The sequence below is a fragment of the Simochromis diagramma genome, unplaced genomic scaffold (assembly GCF_900408965.1).
Source record: "Simochromis diagramma unplaced genomic scaffold, fSimDia1.1 OVJJ01000321.1, whole genome shotgun sequence".
NCBI classification, from domain to species: domain Eukaryota; kingdom Metazoa; phylum Chordata; class Actinopteri; order Cichliformes; family Cichlidae; genus Simochromis; species Simochromis diagramma.
In genome coordinates this window covers 940,665-957,464 of record NW_024386772.1, presented here as the reverse complement: position 1 = coordinate 957,464, position 16,800 = coordinate 940,665, and the positions used below count along the sequence as shown (strand labels likewise).

General features: G+C 43.4%; 1 protein-coding gene across 1 annotated transcript; it reads left to right on the top strand.

Annotated features, from left to right (window-relative positions):
• The first annotated feature begins 431 nt into the window (after positions 1 to 431).
• On the top strand, positions 432 to 13,648 carry LOC120739781 (transmembrane protease serine 9-like). The gene is made up of 10 exons (XM_040041672.1): positions 432 to 485; positions 4,339 to 4,359; positions 4,548 to 4,710; positions 4,893 to 5,161; positions 8,937 to 9,082; positions 9,169 to 9,580; positions 9,710 to 9,878; positions 11,467 to 11,720; positions 11,859 to 11,956; positions 13,256 to 13,648. Exons 1-10 carry the CDS (start codon positions 449 to 451, stop codon positions 13,631 to 13,633), a joined length of 1,947 nt encoding a protein of 648 aa, XP_039897606.1. The 5' UTR covers positions 432 to 448; the 3' UTR covers positions 13,634 to 13,648.
• The last annotated feature ends 3,152 nt before the right edge of the window (positions 13,649 to 16,800 follow it).

Sequence of the window (16,800 nt, the reverse complement as noted above, 5' to 3'; positions counted from 1 at the left end):
CGATGGCAGTCATTAGGAAGACTTTAAACATGAAGAAGAGGAAGCAGCTAAAATAAGAGATGGAGAGCTCTGGGTGGTAAGAAAAAGTTACCAGATAGCTGGGAAAGCACTGAGGGAAACATCCAAGAAGGTGTTTGGTGTACTGAAGAAGACTTGGTGTTGGAATGAGGAAGTACAGGAAAGCATTCAGATGAAGAGAGAAGAAGTGGGATAGTCAGGGAGCTGAAGGACATAGACAGGACTGCTGGAAAGGATTAATAAAAACGTTCAACATTGCTGCCTGAAAGCTGAAATGGTGAGCTGCAGTGAGGTGTTGGGCGTGTCGTCAGACAGGTGTCAGAGAGAGGTGTGCTTAATGCAGACAGAGAGGAGGAGGAGAGAGGAAGGTTATTTATGCCTCAGCAGGTCTGGAGGTTTGGATCTTACAGCAATGGCTTTCTACAAAGTGATGTGTTTGGCTGCTGGGCTGATGCTCCTGACCCAAGGTAAGAGCTCTCTGCACACACCTGCATCAGGTACGACTCAGAGGGTGAAAACACTCAGGAGCACAGCGCTTCACTTTAAAGTGACACTGCAGGAAATCCTGGAATTTAAAAATTCACTTTTCGAAGCAGGAGGGAATATCACACTGGGTGGACGAAGGGAAAATAATCAAATTAAGAAAGGCACTGGAAAAATGGAAAAGTGGAATAAAATCTCCCAAAGTCACATAACTGGCAATAACTGCACATCGAAATAAAAACGTTCCCCTCTTAATACCCTGAAATTCCTTTTTATGTTCATTTCAGTTTCTTTTTGGTTACTTCACCATATTTTCTAATATGGGTGGTATTCATCAACACTTAGGACTTAGAACACTTAGAACAGGTATTACAGTGTAAATATGTGGCTCACAGTCCTTTGTAGATTGTACATTCCAACACATTCATCCCAGCACGCAACATACCGACGGCTGTGACAATTCATCCGTATGTTATGCGTTGGGAGGTACGGAGCCCCGCAGGGGACATGGGAGAAAAAAAAATTAAGACAGACTTTTGCGAGATCTCGCAAAAGTTTTGCGAGATCTCGCAAAAGTTGAATTCCAACAATGGCGGCAGCTACTTAGTTGTAATATTACTCTTTCTGGGTCACAAAATACACTTTTAAGATATTTTGAAGCATAATTGTAGTTGTGTAAACGTCAGATATCTGCTCGGTTTACAAGACATCACATATTTGCAAAAGTGCTCCGAAGTTTTCAGAGATCTGACACCCACCATCTCGAAGCTGACGGGAGGTCGAGACCTACTACAGCCGGGAGGAACACCGCTCTCCCGGCACATCGTGCCTCGACCTCCGGGTCGGCTTCGAGCTGGCGGCCTCCGAAGAATGCGGCTAAAACTTTTGCGAGATCTCGTAAAAGTTTTGCGAGATCCCGAGTTTTTTAAAAAAAAAAATTCTCCCATGTCCCTTGCGGGGATCCGTAGGGAGGCATGAGAGCGGGTTGGAATGAATCTATAGATGGGTTTTACATGTGGCATGAAAATCAACCTAACAAAGCATTATGTACTTTTGATCATGAATCACTTTGGAAAACACTTTGTGATAGGGTTCAGGTTGTGGTTAAGGTTGGAATGGACGCTAGAGCCTCTTCTCTAAGCATGTCTTCTATTCGATTCAATTGAGAAACCAGAGTGTTTCATGAGGATGTGGAAAGGTACCTTTTGCACTGCTATGAGACGCCTAACGGCGTGACAAATATGTCGTGAGTTGGATATTCAAAAGTTATTTTTGTTGGTGATAACAAAATTTGAATTTTCTTTATATGTCATCAAATCATCAAAATCTTAAACCTTAGCCCTGCGGTGTAACTAAGATCACCTGGTCCAGCCCTAACTATATGCTTTAGCAAAAAGGAAAGTTTGAAGCCTGATCTTGAAAGTAGAGATAGTGTCTGTCTCCTGAATCCAAACTGGAAGCTGGTTCCACAGAAGAGGGGCCTGAAAACTGAAGGCTCTGCCTCCCATTCTACTTTTAAATACTCTAGGAACAACAAGTAGGCCTGCAGAGCGAGAGCGAAGTGCTCTAATAGGGTGATATGGTACTACAAGGTCATTAAGATAAGATGGGGCCTGATTAATTCGATTCTGGATGTAACAGGGAGCCAATGAAGGGAAGCCAATACAGCAGAAATCTGCTTTCTCTTTCTAATTTTGGATTAACTGAAGGCTGAAAAGTTAAGATAAGATGGGGCCTGATTATTTAAGACCTTGTATGTGAGGAGTAGAGATGGACCGATCCGATATTACGTATCGGTATCGGTCCGATACTGACGTAAATTACTGGATCGGATATCAGAGAGGAATAAAAAATGTAATCCGATCCATTAAATATCAAAAAAGCACCTCACAAAACTTGCGACATGGCGTAACTCGGCTCATAACCGTAGCACGTCGGAGCAGTGTGGTCACGTGATAGAGCAGCTGTGTGTATTTGTAGCCTCGCTACCAAACCAGCATTTCATCTCCGAGGAAGTGATCCCAGAGAGAAGTAAAGCAAGTGTGTAAGTTCATCTCTGAATGTTTGTAAAGCATTCCAGCGTTAAGCTTAACAACCGATATATGGAGCCACTCCCTCTCCCTCCCTCTCCTGCTGCTACGTCAATCATCAAACTGATCAATGATCAGCTGATCGGCTTTTCTGTCGCGAGTCCGTCTCTCTTCTTTGTTTTTGTTCTTCGCGCCAGAAAGAGGAAACCAGCGGCTGAACAACAGCAGCACGTTTAAGCTTGATCAGCTGTTGTTAGAATTTATTTAATATTACTTTCTACTCGAGGATCTTTTTCTACAGCTGACGGCTGTAACTGTGCAGGGGCGGATCTAGCAAAGTTTAGCCAGGGGGGCCGATAGGGCATGAACAGGGAAAAGGGGGCACAAAGACATACTTTTCTTTCTTATTCTCATTTAAAATGTCGAGCTTTTAATAAATAATTATCCGAATCTTACACCCAAAGTTTTAATCTGATGTAAAATGTATAGAAGTCCATAACTGTGTATAGTAACTGTTAAGTCTAATATACCCTAGTAAGCTATACTACTTTTTCCTTTGGGAAGGTACCATCTGTGCAGTCTGCAATTCTGTTGAAGAAAGATGTTGAATCTATTTAATATTTCTTGAAAAATAATTCATTTATGTGCATTTTTTTTCACACTGCATCAAATTAAAGTTGATTACGTCGATTAAGCATCATGAGGTGGAGGGTGGGGGGTGGTTCCCTATATATATTTTTTTTTTTTTGCTGGGAGTTTGCAACCCTGTTAGTTAGGTTGCTTAATATTTCTGCTAAGTACTCTTTAAAATACCAGAATAGGGAGGATGGAGCAGGTTTAAGTTTTTTAGATTGATCAGTATTCATGAGCTTTGAAATATTTTGGGTGCAGTGTATTCTTTACATACAGGTGTAACAGAATAGCTTTAGTGTTGTTGTTTATTTAAACTTGAGTTTGAACTTATACAAAATGCAGCAATATATTAAGAAAACAGTTTTATTGATTAAAACACACTATATCGGATTCATATTGGTATCGGCAGATATCCAAATTTATGTTATCGGTATAGGTATCGGACATAAAAAAGTGGTATCGTGCCATCTGTAGTGAGGAGCAGGAGTTTTTAGGACATCCTGATAATAATGAATTACAGTCGTCCAGCCTGGAAGTAATAAATGCATAAACTAGTTTTTCAGCGTCACTCTGAGACAGGATATTTCTAATGCTTCTCTTGCACATGAATGAAGGAAGTCACTTTATTTGGTACAATTATGTAGGCTTCAGTAAGCATAACTTTAAAATACAATAGCAAGAATGTGAAGACATGTTCATGTTCATGGTGAAGTTAAGGTTCTCATGACTTATGGATAAATATTACTAATGCATTAGTATCATTACTAATATTTATCCACTCATGGGACACATGAGAATAATTACTACAGCTGAGGTGATGTTGGACACCTACCTTTGGAAAACTATATTTTGATTGCGTGCATCTGTTTGTCTGGTGTTTGAATGTGAACCTTTAACTGAAGTCAGTGTTGTGTTTCTTTAAATTTCTGTGTCATACTGTCCTCTGACCCTGAGATGGATGAATGAACATAACACTGTCAGTCTCTGCAGTAATGTAGTAGTGGTATTAGTGGAACAACATCCACTGTGTGCACAGGCTGTAAACATTTTTATTTCTGCTGTAACGTTTTAATATGGGAGTCTGTGGGGACTGACTCTCTGCTGGAGCCTCTGCTGGATGTTTTCAGCTAATCACAGCCAGTCAATTTTACCACTATTGTTTTCTGTGTTTCAGAGTCTGAGTCACAGCTGGATGGTAAGAAAAAGCTTCTTTGTGTAATGATTTAATGTTATGTGTAATAAATCTTTTGTTTCATATGAATATTAGTTTGTGAGTGAACTGTAGACTCCAGGATCACTGTGTCCTCACTCAGCAGTTTGTAATGCTGAGAGTTTACAGCTCCTACAGTAATGCTCACTCTGTGTTTTAATGTCGGTCTTCAGTTTGTGGTAAGGCGTCTCTGAACACCAGGATTGTAGGAGGACAGGTGGCCCCTGTTGGCAGCTGGCCCTGGCAGGTCAGTCTGCAAAGATTTGGGTCCCACTTCTGTGGAGGATCCCTCATTAACAGTCAGTGGGTGCTGACTGCTGCTCACTGCTTTGAAACGTGAGTAATGAGGCTGAAGCTGCACTCTAAACAAGATTTAGTGGAATAAAGACATTATGAAAACTCCCCATCAGGGGACCAGGGGTGTAACACGATAAATAGCTAACAGGGCAGAAAGTCAAAGATGTCATTTCATTTTAACAATCACAATAATTGTGCATCGTTTCGTTTCCTGATCCTAGCATTACTGCAAGCGGTCTGACTGTGAATCTGGGCCATCAGAGTCTACAGAGATCTAATCCCAATGCAGAGTCTCGGACAGTAACACAGATCATCAAACATCCAAACTACAACTCTGGTACCAACGACAACGACATCTGCCTGCTGAGGCTCTCCTCGCCGGTGACTTTCAACAACTACATTTCTCCCGTCTGCCTGGCAGCTTCAGACAGCATCTTCTACAGCGGTGTTAACAGCTGGGTCACCGGCTGGGGCAACATTGGAGAAGGAGGTGGGTCATAAAGACACCAGATTGGTTTTAGAGTAAAGTTGATTATAATGCAGGAAATAAGAGTGCTGTCTCAGAAATATTTAGAGCAATATAATTCTTCTTGGCAGCACGGTGGCACGGTGGTTAGCACTGTTGCCGCACAGCAAGAAGGTCCTGAGTTCAATTCCACCATCAGGCCGGGGTCTTTCTGTGTGGAGTTTGCATGTTCTCCCCGTGTTTGCGTGGGTTCCCTCCGGGTACTCCGGCTTCCTCCCACCGTCCAAAGACATGCACTTAGTGGGGATAGGTTTAATTGGATAACCCAAATTGTCACTAGGTGTGAATGTGTGAATGAAAGTGAGTGCGAATGGTTGTCTGTCCCTGTATGTTAGCCCTGCGACAGACTGGCGACCTGTCCAGGGTGTACCCTGCCTCTCGCCCTATGACAGCTGGGATAGGCTCCAGCGCCCCCCGCGACCCTGAAAAAGGATAAGCGGAAGCGGATGGATGGATAATTCTTCTTCTGTGAGCTAAAGAGATTCTGATGACTGCAAACACATTATTTTTAAAATGTTTCATTTTTAAATTTGAATTGTGCCTTCAATAGAAAATAATGGCTAGAACAAACCGTCTGATGCCATCTGTATCTCAGCGTCTTGGTATCTTTTCAGGCATCTTGTTGCCATAAATTCTTTGGCCTCTCGTTCAGAGAGGTAATCTTGTATTCTCTGGTTCCAGATGTTCTTCAGCTGTAAGAAGGCTTTTGCTTTGTCTGTTCTCCCAACTTTTAATGACACTCCCAATGTAAGGGAAGGAATCCATGTCTGTGTTACCACTTCTGAGACAGCTATATTTATTTCCATGATCTTGATTTTCTCTTTGCAGATGTTAAGTCTTACTTATGCAGAAACAGCTGCAAGATTGCTTGTCTTATCTTTTTATTGCCAGGTAGCACTGCCCATCGCTTTTCAAGTTTTTCCTGCTTACTGAATACATTTTATATTCAAATGTAAGCAACCTAGAAATGATATGCAGCAAGTCATTGTGTGGTGAGTTGTGTACCAGTCTTCAACAAAAGTCTTCCAACTCTGCCAGGCTCCACTTTGCCTTGTCGCATTTCTCCTTGTTTACAATGTCTTCATGAAACATTTCTCCATGTTGGTCATTGACATTTTTATGTTCATGCATCTATAAATTGTCCTGGCTGGCAAGGCAGGCTATGTGGAGGTGAGGTGAGGACCCGTGCAGGCAGAGGTTGTGATGAGAACGAGCTTTGTTTACAAGAAGTGCAGGATTCATCAGGAGCGGAGATAGTAAACACAGGGAACTAAGAAAACTCTAAACCGGGAAACTAATGAAACCAAACTGAAACTTGAATCCAGGGAGAAATCAGAGCTGACGAAACGAGGACGCAAAGACATAAGACACATACCTTCAAAGTAAAACAGGAAGTTTGTTTGTGTGTGTGTGTGTGTGTGTGTGTGTGTGTGTGTGTGTGTGTGTGTGTGTGTGTGTGTGTGTGTGTGTGTGTGTGTGTGTGTGTGAAAAAGATTTGTGTTTGTAAAAAAATATTTACACAAGTTACAGTTTTTTTTGTTAAGGTCTGTTTACAGATAAAAAGCAAAAACTGGACTTACGTGCCCTCGCTTGTGTGTGCGTTTCAACAAGTATGAATTTTGACCCGATTTTTCTTCCCTTCAGCTGATTGGTCAATGTCATGTCAATCAAAAATGTAACAGTCCAGTCAGAGAACAGATGGGTTTGCCGCTTTACTGAGCTTATTACTACAATTTATTTATGACCACAATTTGAGCCCATACAGTTCCACCTTTCCCCTCTAATTCCAGCCACTTACTAAAGTATGGAATACCACATTGGTGCCAGTTGGTCTGCCAGCCTCCCTGGTACTGCCGCCTGAACCCACTATCCCCTCTGCAGTGGAACCACAGACCACACCCTGCCACAGAGCATGTGATAATATTCTGGTGCTTTACAAGAACTACTGTCTGAAGACGGACAGACAAATAAGCTCTACCTAAATTTTACCATGTGTGATTCACATTACTGTAAATTAGAGGTGTTTTATCCCACTGGCTTGCTCCTGAACAAAGTCAATCCGATACATGTTTCTGTAGTGTTAATGTTATGAAATGGCTGTGGCAGTCAGGATGTAGGACCCAAAATGCAGGACACTCAGACGGAGGGGTAAACTCCTAGAGGCTGCTTTATTGCAGTTGCAGAAAAAAAAAACCCTCCATAAACAATAAACTTGCAAAAACAAACCAAAACTAGGAACTAATACTAAACACAAAGATACTGGAGACAAGAGACTAGGGACAAGGACCACGGAGGGAAAGAAACGGAGGGAGATCAGGGGCGGTTACCCCTGGACTGGCAGACCCGGGTGGTAGTTCCAATTTTTAGCAAGGGGGACCGGAGGGTGTGTTCCAACTACAGGGGGATCACACTCCTCAGCCTCCCCGGGAAAGTTTATGCCAGGGTGTGGAACCTTGGATACAGGAAGAGCAATGCGGTTTTCGTCCTGGTCACGGAACACTGGACCAGCTCTTTATCCTCTCAAGGATACTCGAGGGTGCATAGGAGTTTGCCCAACCAGTCTACATGTGTTTTGTGGACTTGGAGAAGGCATTCGACCGTGGCCCTCAGGGTGTCCTGTGGGGGCTGCTGCGGGAGTATAGGATGTCTGGTCCATTGCTACAGGTCATTCAATCCCTATACAACCGTTGCAAGAGCTTGGTTCGCATAGCCGGCAATAAGTTGGACTCGTTCCCAGTGGGTGATGGGCTTCTCCAGGGCTGCCCTTTGTCACCGATTCTGTTCATAACTTTTATGGATAGAATTTCTAGGTGCAGCCAAGTGGCGAAGGGCTTTCACTTCGGTGGCCTCAGAATCTCAACTATGCTTTCCGCAGATATGTGGTTCTGTTGGCTTCAATGGGTAACAGCCTCCAGCTCGCACTGGAATGGTTTGCAGCTGAGTGTGAAGCAGCGGGATTGAGGATCAGCACCTCCAAATCTGAGGCCATGGTTCTCATCCGGAAAAGGGTGGAGTGCCCACGCCGGGTCAGAGATGAGTTCCTGCCTCAAGTGGAGGAGTTTGAGTATCTCGGGGTCTCGCTGCATCAGTCCCTCGTGGTGAAGAACGAGCTGAGCTTAAAAGCAAAACTCTCAATTTACCGGTCGATCTATGTCCCTACTCTCACCTATGGTCACGACCGAAAGAATGAGATAGCGGATACAAGCGTTGGAAATGAGCTTCCTCCGAAGGGTGGCTGGCCTTTTCCTTAGAGATAGGGTGACAAGTTCGGCCATCTGGGAGGGGCTCAGAGTAGAGCCACTGCTTCTCCACATCGAAAGGAGCCAGCTGAGGTGGTTCGGGAATCTGACAAGGATGCCTCCTGGGCACCTTATGGGGAGGTGTACCGGGCATGTGCCACCGGGAGGAGGCCCCAGGGCAGACGCACGACACGCTTGAGAGATTATATCTCTCGGCTGGCCTGGGAACGCCTTGGTATCCCCCCAGACAAGCTAGAGGAGGTGGCTGGGGAGAGGGAGGTCTGGGCTTCTCTGCTTAGGTATAAAGCGGAAGAAGATGGATGGATGGCTTTTAAAACATGAGGTTATTATATAATGAGGTTGATACATGAGGAATCGTGGCTACAAGATCATTCTGGTACCAAACTTATGCTGACCACCCACATGTTCCACAAGCAGATAGGACAATAAATGTTGAACTTTTTGAGCAGATTTTTGTTTGATTTTTTTGTCCGTCTCAGTGCCCCTTCCTTCTCCACAAAACCTGATGGAGGTGGAGGTTCCTGTTGTGGGAAACAGGCAGTGTAACTGTGACTATGGAGTGGGAACAATCACTGACAACATGATCTGTGCCGGGTTAAGTGCAGGAGGAAAGGACTCCTGTCAGGTGATTGTTGTTACCTGTGTTTGGCACATTTTCACCTTCTACAGTTTCTTCTCCTCAGCTAACAGTAAATGTTTCTGCTCTCAAAGGGGGATTCAGGAGGTCCAATGGTGATCAAGCAGAACGGTCGCTGGATTCAGGCGGGAGTCGTCAGTTTTGGAACAGGTTGCGCCAGGCCGAATCTTCCAGGAGTCTACGCCAGAGTATCCCAGTACCAGACCTGGATCAACAGCCAGATCTCCTCCAACCAGCCGGGCTTCATGACGTTCACGTCCACTGGGACCAACAGTGACCTCAGTGTCTCCTGCACAGGACTGCTACCAGTGCCAACCACCACCACACCTTCAACCACCACCACACCTCCAACCACCACCACACCTTCAACCACCACTACCACACCTGCAACCACAATCCCCACCACAACAACCACAGTCCCTGCAACAACCACCAACAGAGCCGCCATCATTACAACAACCACGCGACCTTCGACCACTCCCCACTGTGAGTGTCCATCACGAAAACACTTTATTAAAAAATGGTTTGGTCTAACCTACCTGACCTCAAGCTGATGGGTTCATGCAGTCCAAGTTTTTAAAATTTCTTTGTGTCTTCCTCCGTTTATTTTTTCAGCACTGGTCTGTGGACAAGCTCCAAGGAATTCTCGCAACATGGGGGGACCCTCAGTGGTGGCTGGTTCGTGGCCGTGGATGGCGAGCCTACAGAAGAATGGAAGTCACGTGTGTGGTGGGTCTCTGGTGGCCTTGGACTCAGTGTTGAGCAACGCCAACTGCTTCTCAAGGTCAGTTGAAGTTTGGACAGACAATGATACAGTTCATCCTCTGGGGACTGAGTAAATGACATGACTTTCCCTCCACCACAGTCGTGTTCACGTCCAGTTGACATTGATGACACTGTGCATCAGTCAAATGCTGATTAGTTGACAAGTGGGCCAGAACCGGAAGAGAAAAAGAGACAGTTGAGTTCACAAAAAGAGGCACAAGAAAATCATTAAAGATTTGAAAAAAAAATGCAGCATAAAGGGTACAGACAGCGGCTGCAGTGGATACTATTCATTGTTTTAAACCTTCAGTTTCACTTCAGCTCTTTGTAGTCTAGAATTCTTCTCCATAGCTGGCTGACAGACCAACAACAGCACAAGCAAAAGTTGTACCACGGACCAGTTGTACCACATATTTACATTTTATGTTGAAACATATTTTCCCTATTTGACAGCGAAGATCTAAGAGGCAGAGCCAATACCAAGATGATTATCTCAGGTGGAATTAAAAAAATCTGTCTACCGTCCAAAATGGTAGTGCTGGCTCTGATAATCACTATTAAAAACCTTTACTGGGAAAAGACTGGCAGGAATCAAATCACCATCAAGCTCCAACATGAAGAAGGGGGGTCCTGTTGTCCCTCTCTGGGGGGGACACTCCCACGGGATTTGAATCTGGGACTTTCCACCATTTGACCTTTAGAACTGAAGAAGCTTCTCGGATGAGAGGTCTTCAAGCAACTTAAAGAAGTCCAGACACGTTTCTTTCCAAGCTCCTTAGACTACGATGACCTGGATGACTGAGAACCTTCACAGACAACATGAAGAAAAGTTTAGTTTGCAGCTGTTCAACACTTTTTGGATTACAACATGAAAAATCTAAAGTAAAGGTACAGAATTAAATTAAAAGCATAAACATGCAGATGAACAACCACCGATGGTGGTCAAAAAACATGGTGGAGATCTTTTTGAGACTGAACACTCTCTCTTTCCACTGAGTCAAAATTTTGTAAACAAACTTTATTCCACTGTGGATTAATCCACCAGTGAAAACTGTGCCCAAAAGACTGAAAATGTAACCATCCCTTTAAGGAAATGAGCGAGTCTTTAAAAATGAAAACTGAACACAGTCCCAGCAGATCAGATGATCTCAGTGCCAGCCCACATCACCTGATGGTGCCACACTTCCACACTTTCCACACATGTAGCTGATCAGTCCAACACATGGTTAGCATTTAAGCTGATTCTGTGTTAAAACTAGTCCATGGGTACATTGTCATTTACAGTGTAACCTGATGTGCAGCTCTATAAAGATAAAGCAAGGCTTCGACTCAGTACGCTGCGGCTGTGATTGTTTTTTTCATCAGCAACATTTTCTGTGACGTGTTTTGCACTTTTTTTCAAATTAAATCAAAGAGAAAAACTTCACCATTAACTGATTAGCTCTCTGGGTCTTCTAGTTAAATATATACCTCTTTAATTAGAACCAGGCCTGAATGTCACCAGGTTCAAGTCTGTAAAACTTGGGTCCCATGAAGTTGAGCGTAAAGGTGTAGATTTTGTTTGAAGCTGATGAAGTTTATGTTTGTGTGCTTCGTTCCTCCCACAGCTCCCCTGTAGCGTCCGAGTGGACTGTCGTGTTGGGGCGTCTGAAGCTAAATGGATCCAACCCCTTTGAGGTGACGCTGAACGTGACAAATATCACTCTGAGCAACACGACCGGGACCAACATAGCCATCCTCCGTCTATCTGCCCAGCCCACCTTGACCGACTACATCCAGCCCATCTGCTTGGACAACGGGAGAACCTTCGCCGAGGGCTTGGCGTGCTGGGCGGCCGGTTGGAGTCCTGGAAGAGGAGGAGGTGAGTCAGCAACATGAAGGCTGACAGAGTTCTGCCCAGACTCTGCACCAGTCCATCTCTCAGATTACACATGTGGACCACTGCACTTACAGTTTCTTTAGTCAAACATCAGGATTTTCTTATCTTTCATTATGTTAGCTGAGGAAGTTATGCAGCAGTTTCAGACCTCGGTGGTAAACTGTGGGAACTCATCATCGAGTGAGAGCATCTGTACAGACGTGTTTGCACTGCAGCAGGTAAATGACTGGATTCTTCTTCTTATAACACTGTCTGCTGACATGTTGTTTATTCTGGACCTTGGATTTAGCTGCTTATCAGAGCCACGTGATGAATTTGGATAGTTTCATCATTTTCAATTTCCACAGGGCTTACAATGCTTGGAATCTTTATAAACATGTAAGAATTTCCAGCTTTGAAATCTCAGTCTTCATTATGGGCCAATTAGATTTAAGGCTAATTTAATTTAGTGCCATCCATCCATCCATCTTCATCCGCTTTATCCGGAGCCGGGTCGCAGGGGCCCAGACTTCCCTCTCCCCAGCCACCTCCTCTAGCTTATCCGGGGGAACACCAAGGCGTTCCCAGGCCAGCCGAGAGATATAATCTCTCAAGCGTGTCGTGCGTCTGCCCTGGGGCCTCCTCCCGGTGGCACATGCCCGGTACACCTCTCCATAAGGAGGCATCCTTGTCAGATTCCCGAACCACCTCAGCTGGCTCCTTTCGATGTGGAGAAGCAGCTGCTCTACTCTGAGCCCCTCCCAGATGGCCGAACTTGTCACGCTATCTCTAAGGAAAAGGCCAGCCACCCTTCGGAGGAAGCTCATTTCCAACGCTTGTATCCGCGATCTCGTTCTTTCGGTCACTACCCACAGCTCGTGACCATAGGTGAGGGTAGGGACGTAGATCAACCGGTAAATTGAGAGCTTCGCTTTTACACTCAGCTCCCTCTTCACCACGACGGACCGGTGCAGCGTCCGCATCACTGCAGCTGCAGCCCCAATCCGTCTGTCAAGAACTCTCCGTCTCTCCAAACTTCTCCCACACCCGAGTTTTTGCTTCAGCTACTGCCCGAGCCACAATTTAGTGCCTTTGTATGTTTGTTTTAAGCCTAAATTTCTTATTAGAGTGAATGTATTCTGATTATTATTGTTGTTGTTGTTACAACTGTCTAAAATGTTTTTAACACCTAGTTGAATCTGGTCGTTTAGTTATAGGTAGTTAATATAATCTTGGTCCAAGGTTTTCACTGGGCAGGGATAGCTCAGTAGGTAGAGTGGTGGCCCCATGATCGGAAGGTCGGGGGTTCAACTCCACTGAACGGCTACCCTGAGGTACCCCTGAGCAAGGTACCGTCCCTACACACTGCTCCCCGGGCGCTGCATTGGTGGCTGCCCACTGCTTCACTGGGTGAATGGGTTAAATGCAGAGGAACTATTTCCCTATGGGGACTAACACATACACATTACATTACACACATTCTAGTAAACAGAGTGTCTCAAACTCTGAAACACTAACTTTCCTGTCTCTTTGTTCAGGGTGATTCTGGCGGCCCGCTGATGTGTAAGCAGGGCGGCTCTTGGTTCCAGGCGGTCGTGTTAACAGCTCCAAGCTCCTCTGCCAGGAGGAGACGAAGCTCAGTCATGACCTTCACCAGACTGAGCACCTTTGACTCCTTCCTGTCTGAGACGGTCAAGTCACTCTTGTCTCCAGCCTTGAATATCACCAACTCCGCCAACCCCACCAATGTCTCCGTCACTACCACTACCAGCAGTACCTACACCACCACAATGGTTACCACTACTACTGACTCGAAAAGCGTGTTCGACAGCAGCGAGGGTCGTCCTGCTCACTCCTTCATCTTTGTCTTCTTCCATCTCCTCAGCTTCGCCTTTTGTCTCCAACTCTGCCTTTAGGGAACCCAAACTTGATTCACATGATGTGATGGACACAGATGAATGTGAACAAGCTTCGATGTTTAGAGCTTTGCCTGCCAATCTTTGATCTGATTCTGCCTTCATTGGATTTCTACAGAGAGCTCAGTAATGATATTCTGGATAATCAAAACAGGCATTCATACATGAAATACTTCTGGATGAATCTTCAGCGCAAACATCATGACCCTCCGACAGAGAGGTCGACTTCAAATCCCAGAGGGTAGTACAGTGCCAGTATCCAATCCAATCATTGGAGGGGGTTCTACTGATTACAATGAAAGTATTTTTTTTTAATATGCAAATGTTTTATGTGCACTATGAGACATTTGTTGTGATAAATTCAGGCTCACGCTGTGCAGCCTGGAGAGTTGAGTTCCTTCCACTGAGGAAGTTTTATTTACACAACCTCTGTAATCCCGATTTAGTTAATGAGCATAACACAGTGAGCTGAACAGATCAAATGACATGAAGGAATTACATTTGTCTATATTTAGTGGGCCCTATTCCTTACACTGACCTCATTATGAGAAACTATAGACATTTAAGAAAAAGCAGATTAATGAAATGTGTTTCTGTACCTCTGAGGGACGACTACCTGGAACCCAAGATTCAGGCTGGACTGGAAGAAATCCTCTAAATCTTGCACTGAACATAAAAATGTAGCCCAGCAGTTTAAACTTCATGTTTTTCTGAAACTGAACCGATCAGTAGGATATTTATCAGATTTAGAGAAATATATTTGTGGATTTTTTCGAACACAGAGACAATGACCATCCCTACCTCATGTCCTGGGCCAATGTTAAGCACTTAATGTTCACAGAACCGAACTGTCTTTAAGGGCAGCACACATACTGAGCACTCTCTGGTATTGGATCTGTTATGGTGGCAGTAAAGTGAGTGATTATTGGAGAATGGTTGCAAGCTCTTTCACTGATTCTGCTGAAGTTCTACTTTAAATAATAAATAATTTATATTTATAAATAATAAATATATTTATATATAATACTAATATGTTATATATGTATGTATAATATATAAATCTATTTATATTTATAATATTTATATTTAATAAATATATAAATATATTTATATTTATTATTTATAAATATAAATATTTATAAATAATAAATATTTATATATATATTATTTATAAATATTTATATTTATTCTGCTCTTAAAAATTTGAGCATGTGCGAGTCAAAAAATAGTGAACCTGTCTCTTATTATTCGGCTGTAACTCTGATAACAACCAATCACAGAGTGGAGACAGCTGTCAGCATTTTCTTTAAACTTAACTTAAACAATAACAACACAATAACGTCAGAAGAACAATGACCCAACTCTTGGTTTTGAAATTATGACTAATGACTAAGAATGTAAAGTTCAAATGTCAGCACTGAAGTTTTGTTTAAAGAAGCAGTTTCTGTTTGTGCTGCATGATTCACTCAGAGATTATAAAGGACAGAAACACAACAGATCTGTTCTGTGAAAGAAAAAGTCCTTTCTGTTCTTCATTTATCTGCACTGACAGCAGGACTTACACAATAGGGAGTGTCAACAATAACCCTGCTCAGGAATTAACTGGTCAGCCTGCATTAGGTTTCCTAGAATTAACAAATGAACTGCATCCACCGTCAGTGACATAACGTGGAATTACAGTCTCCTAGTTCTCACCCCCCCCCCCCTTTTTTTTTTGTATATGAGGGGTGGGGGGCACACTGGTGGTCTAAATACTAGAGACTGCGGGCAATATTACATTTCCTCTGCACATGCTCAGTAAGACTGTGGAAGTGAAGTGCAGTTATCTCACTTATGCAGAGATGCTCAAGGTTCAATCTAATTTTCTCATAAGGAAATTTGTTTTTGGATGTACAATATTTTTTTCTGCTGCCAAAACTTTGGATAACTGGGATTTTTATTTATTTATTTATTTTAATTCCGGAGACCTTTGAAAGTGCCAAACAAAGACTCACTGCAGGCTTGGACAGCTGATTGAAGGAGATGCTCTGTCCCCAGTGCTGATCTGCATAGGCATGAAACCCCCTCAGTGAGATCGTTGACAAGACTGGCTACAGATACCGACTATAGAATCGAGCAATCATCAGCCACCTCCTCTACACGGATGACATCGAGCTGTATGCCAAGAGTGAACGAGACATCGATTCACAGATCCACACCACCAGGATATACAGCAACGACATCGGAAGGTCGTTCATACCGCAGAAGTGTAGTCGGATGGAGACAAAGACTGGTGATGGTGTTTAAATGGTGCTTTAATTAATTAATTTATTTTTACTTTAATGACGCTGAAGGAGATAGTGTACAAAAAAAAAAACATATGGAAAAGATAATAATAAAGATTTTTTGTGTTAATTTTATTTCAGTCATGTAAACAATATACAGAAGTTCATTTAGCAAAAAATTAATTGGATAACAATACTGTGAATGCTCATCAGCATTCACACCAAAGATGAAAGACACAGTCAGTGTTTGAAGCCACGTTATGAACCAAATAAACTGTTCAGGTAAATTCACCCAGTCAGGGGATTGCAGCCTAGCTGACGACTGGTTTTCTCCCAGGCTGACCATGAAAAACAGCGGCTGAGTGAAAGCCTTTATTTGTTAATGCTGGTGTGCGTCACATCTATTGTGTCTATAATGACTCTGTTTTGCTACGCTGATGCAGATTTGACGTAGCTACGTCTTACGAGTTATTCACTACCTGAACAGTTTAGGTGGTTCATAATGTGGCTTCAAACACTGTGACGTTTTCCCTCATTTGTACTGTGATCTTATTTTTATTTTCTGTTTTATTTTCTTCCATTTTTGCAGAAACCCTTATGTACCATCACACTGCGTATTAGAGAAACTGCATCTTTTGCAACTCAGTCCCTGGATGTAAGACCATCCTTCTGATTAAGGATAATCACGGGAGCACCAGCTAGCCTTCAGCCGACAGACACCATACTGCACCATACCTTTGTTGTGTTATGCTCATGTCGTGGATTACTGGAATGTTGGTGGAACTGAGACACCTGTGATTTTCTGGATCTTTAGTTATTATTACAGTCAAGCAGAAACACTTTGACTAAACAGGTGATTTTAATTTTTTGTGACTTCTTTATCTTCAGGATTCAGGTCACAGG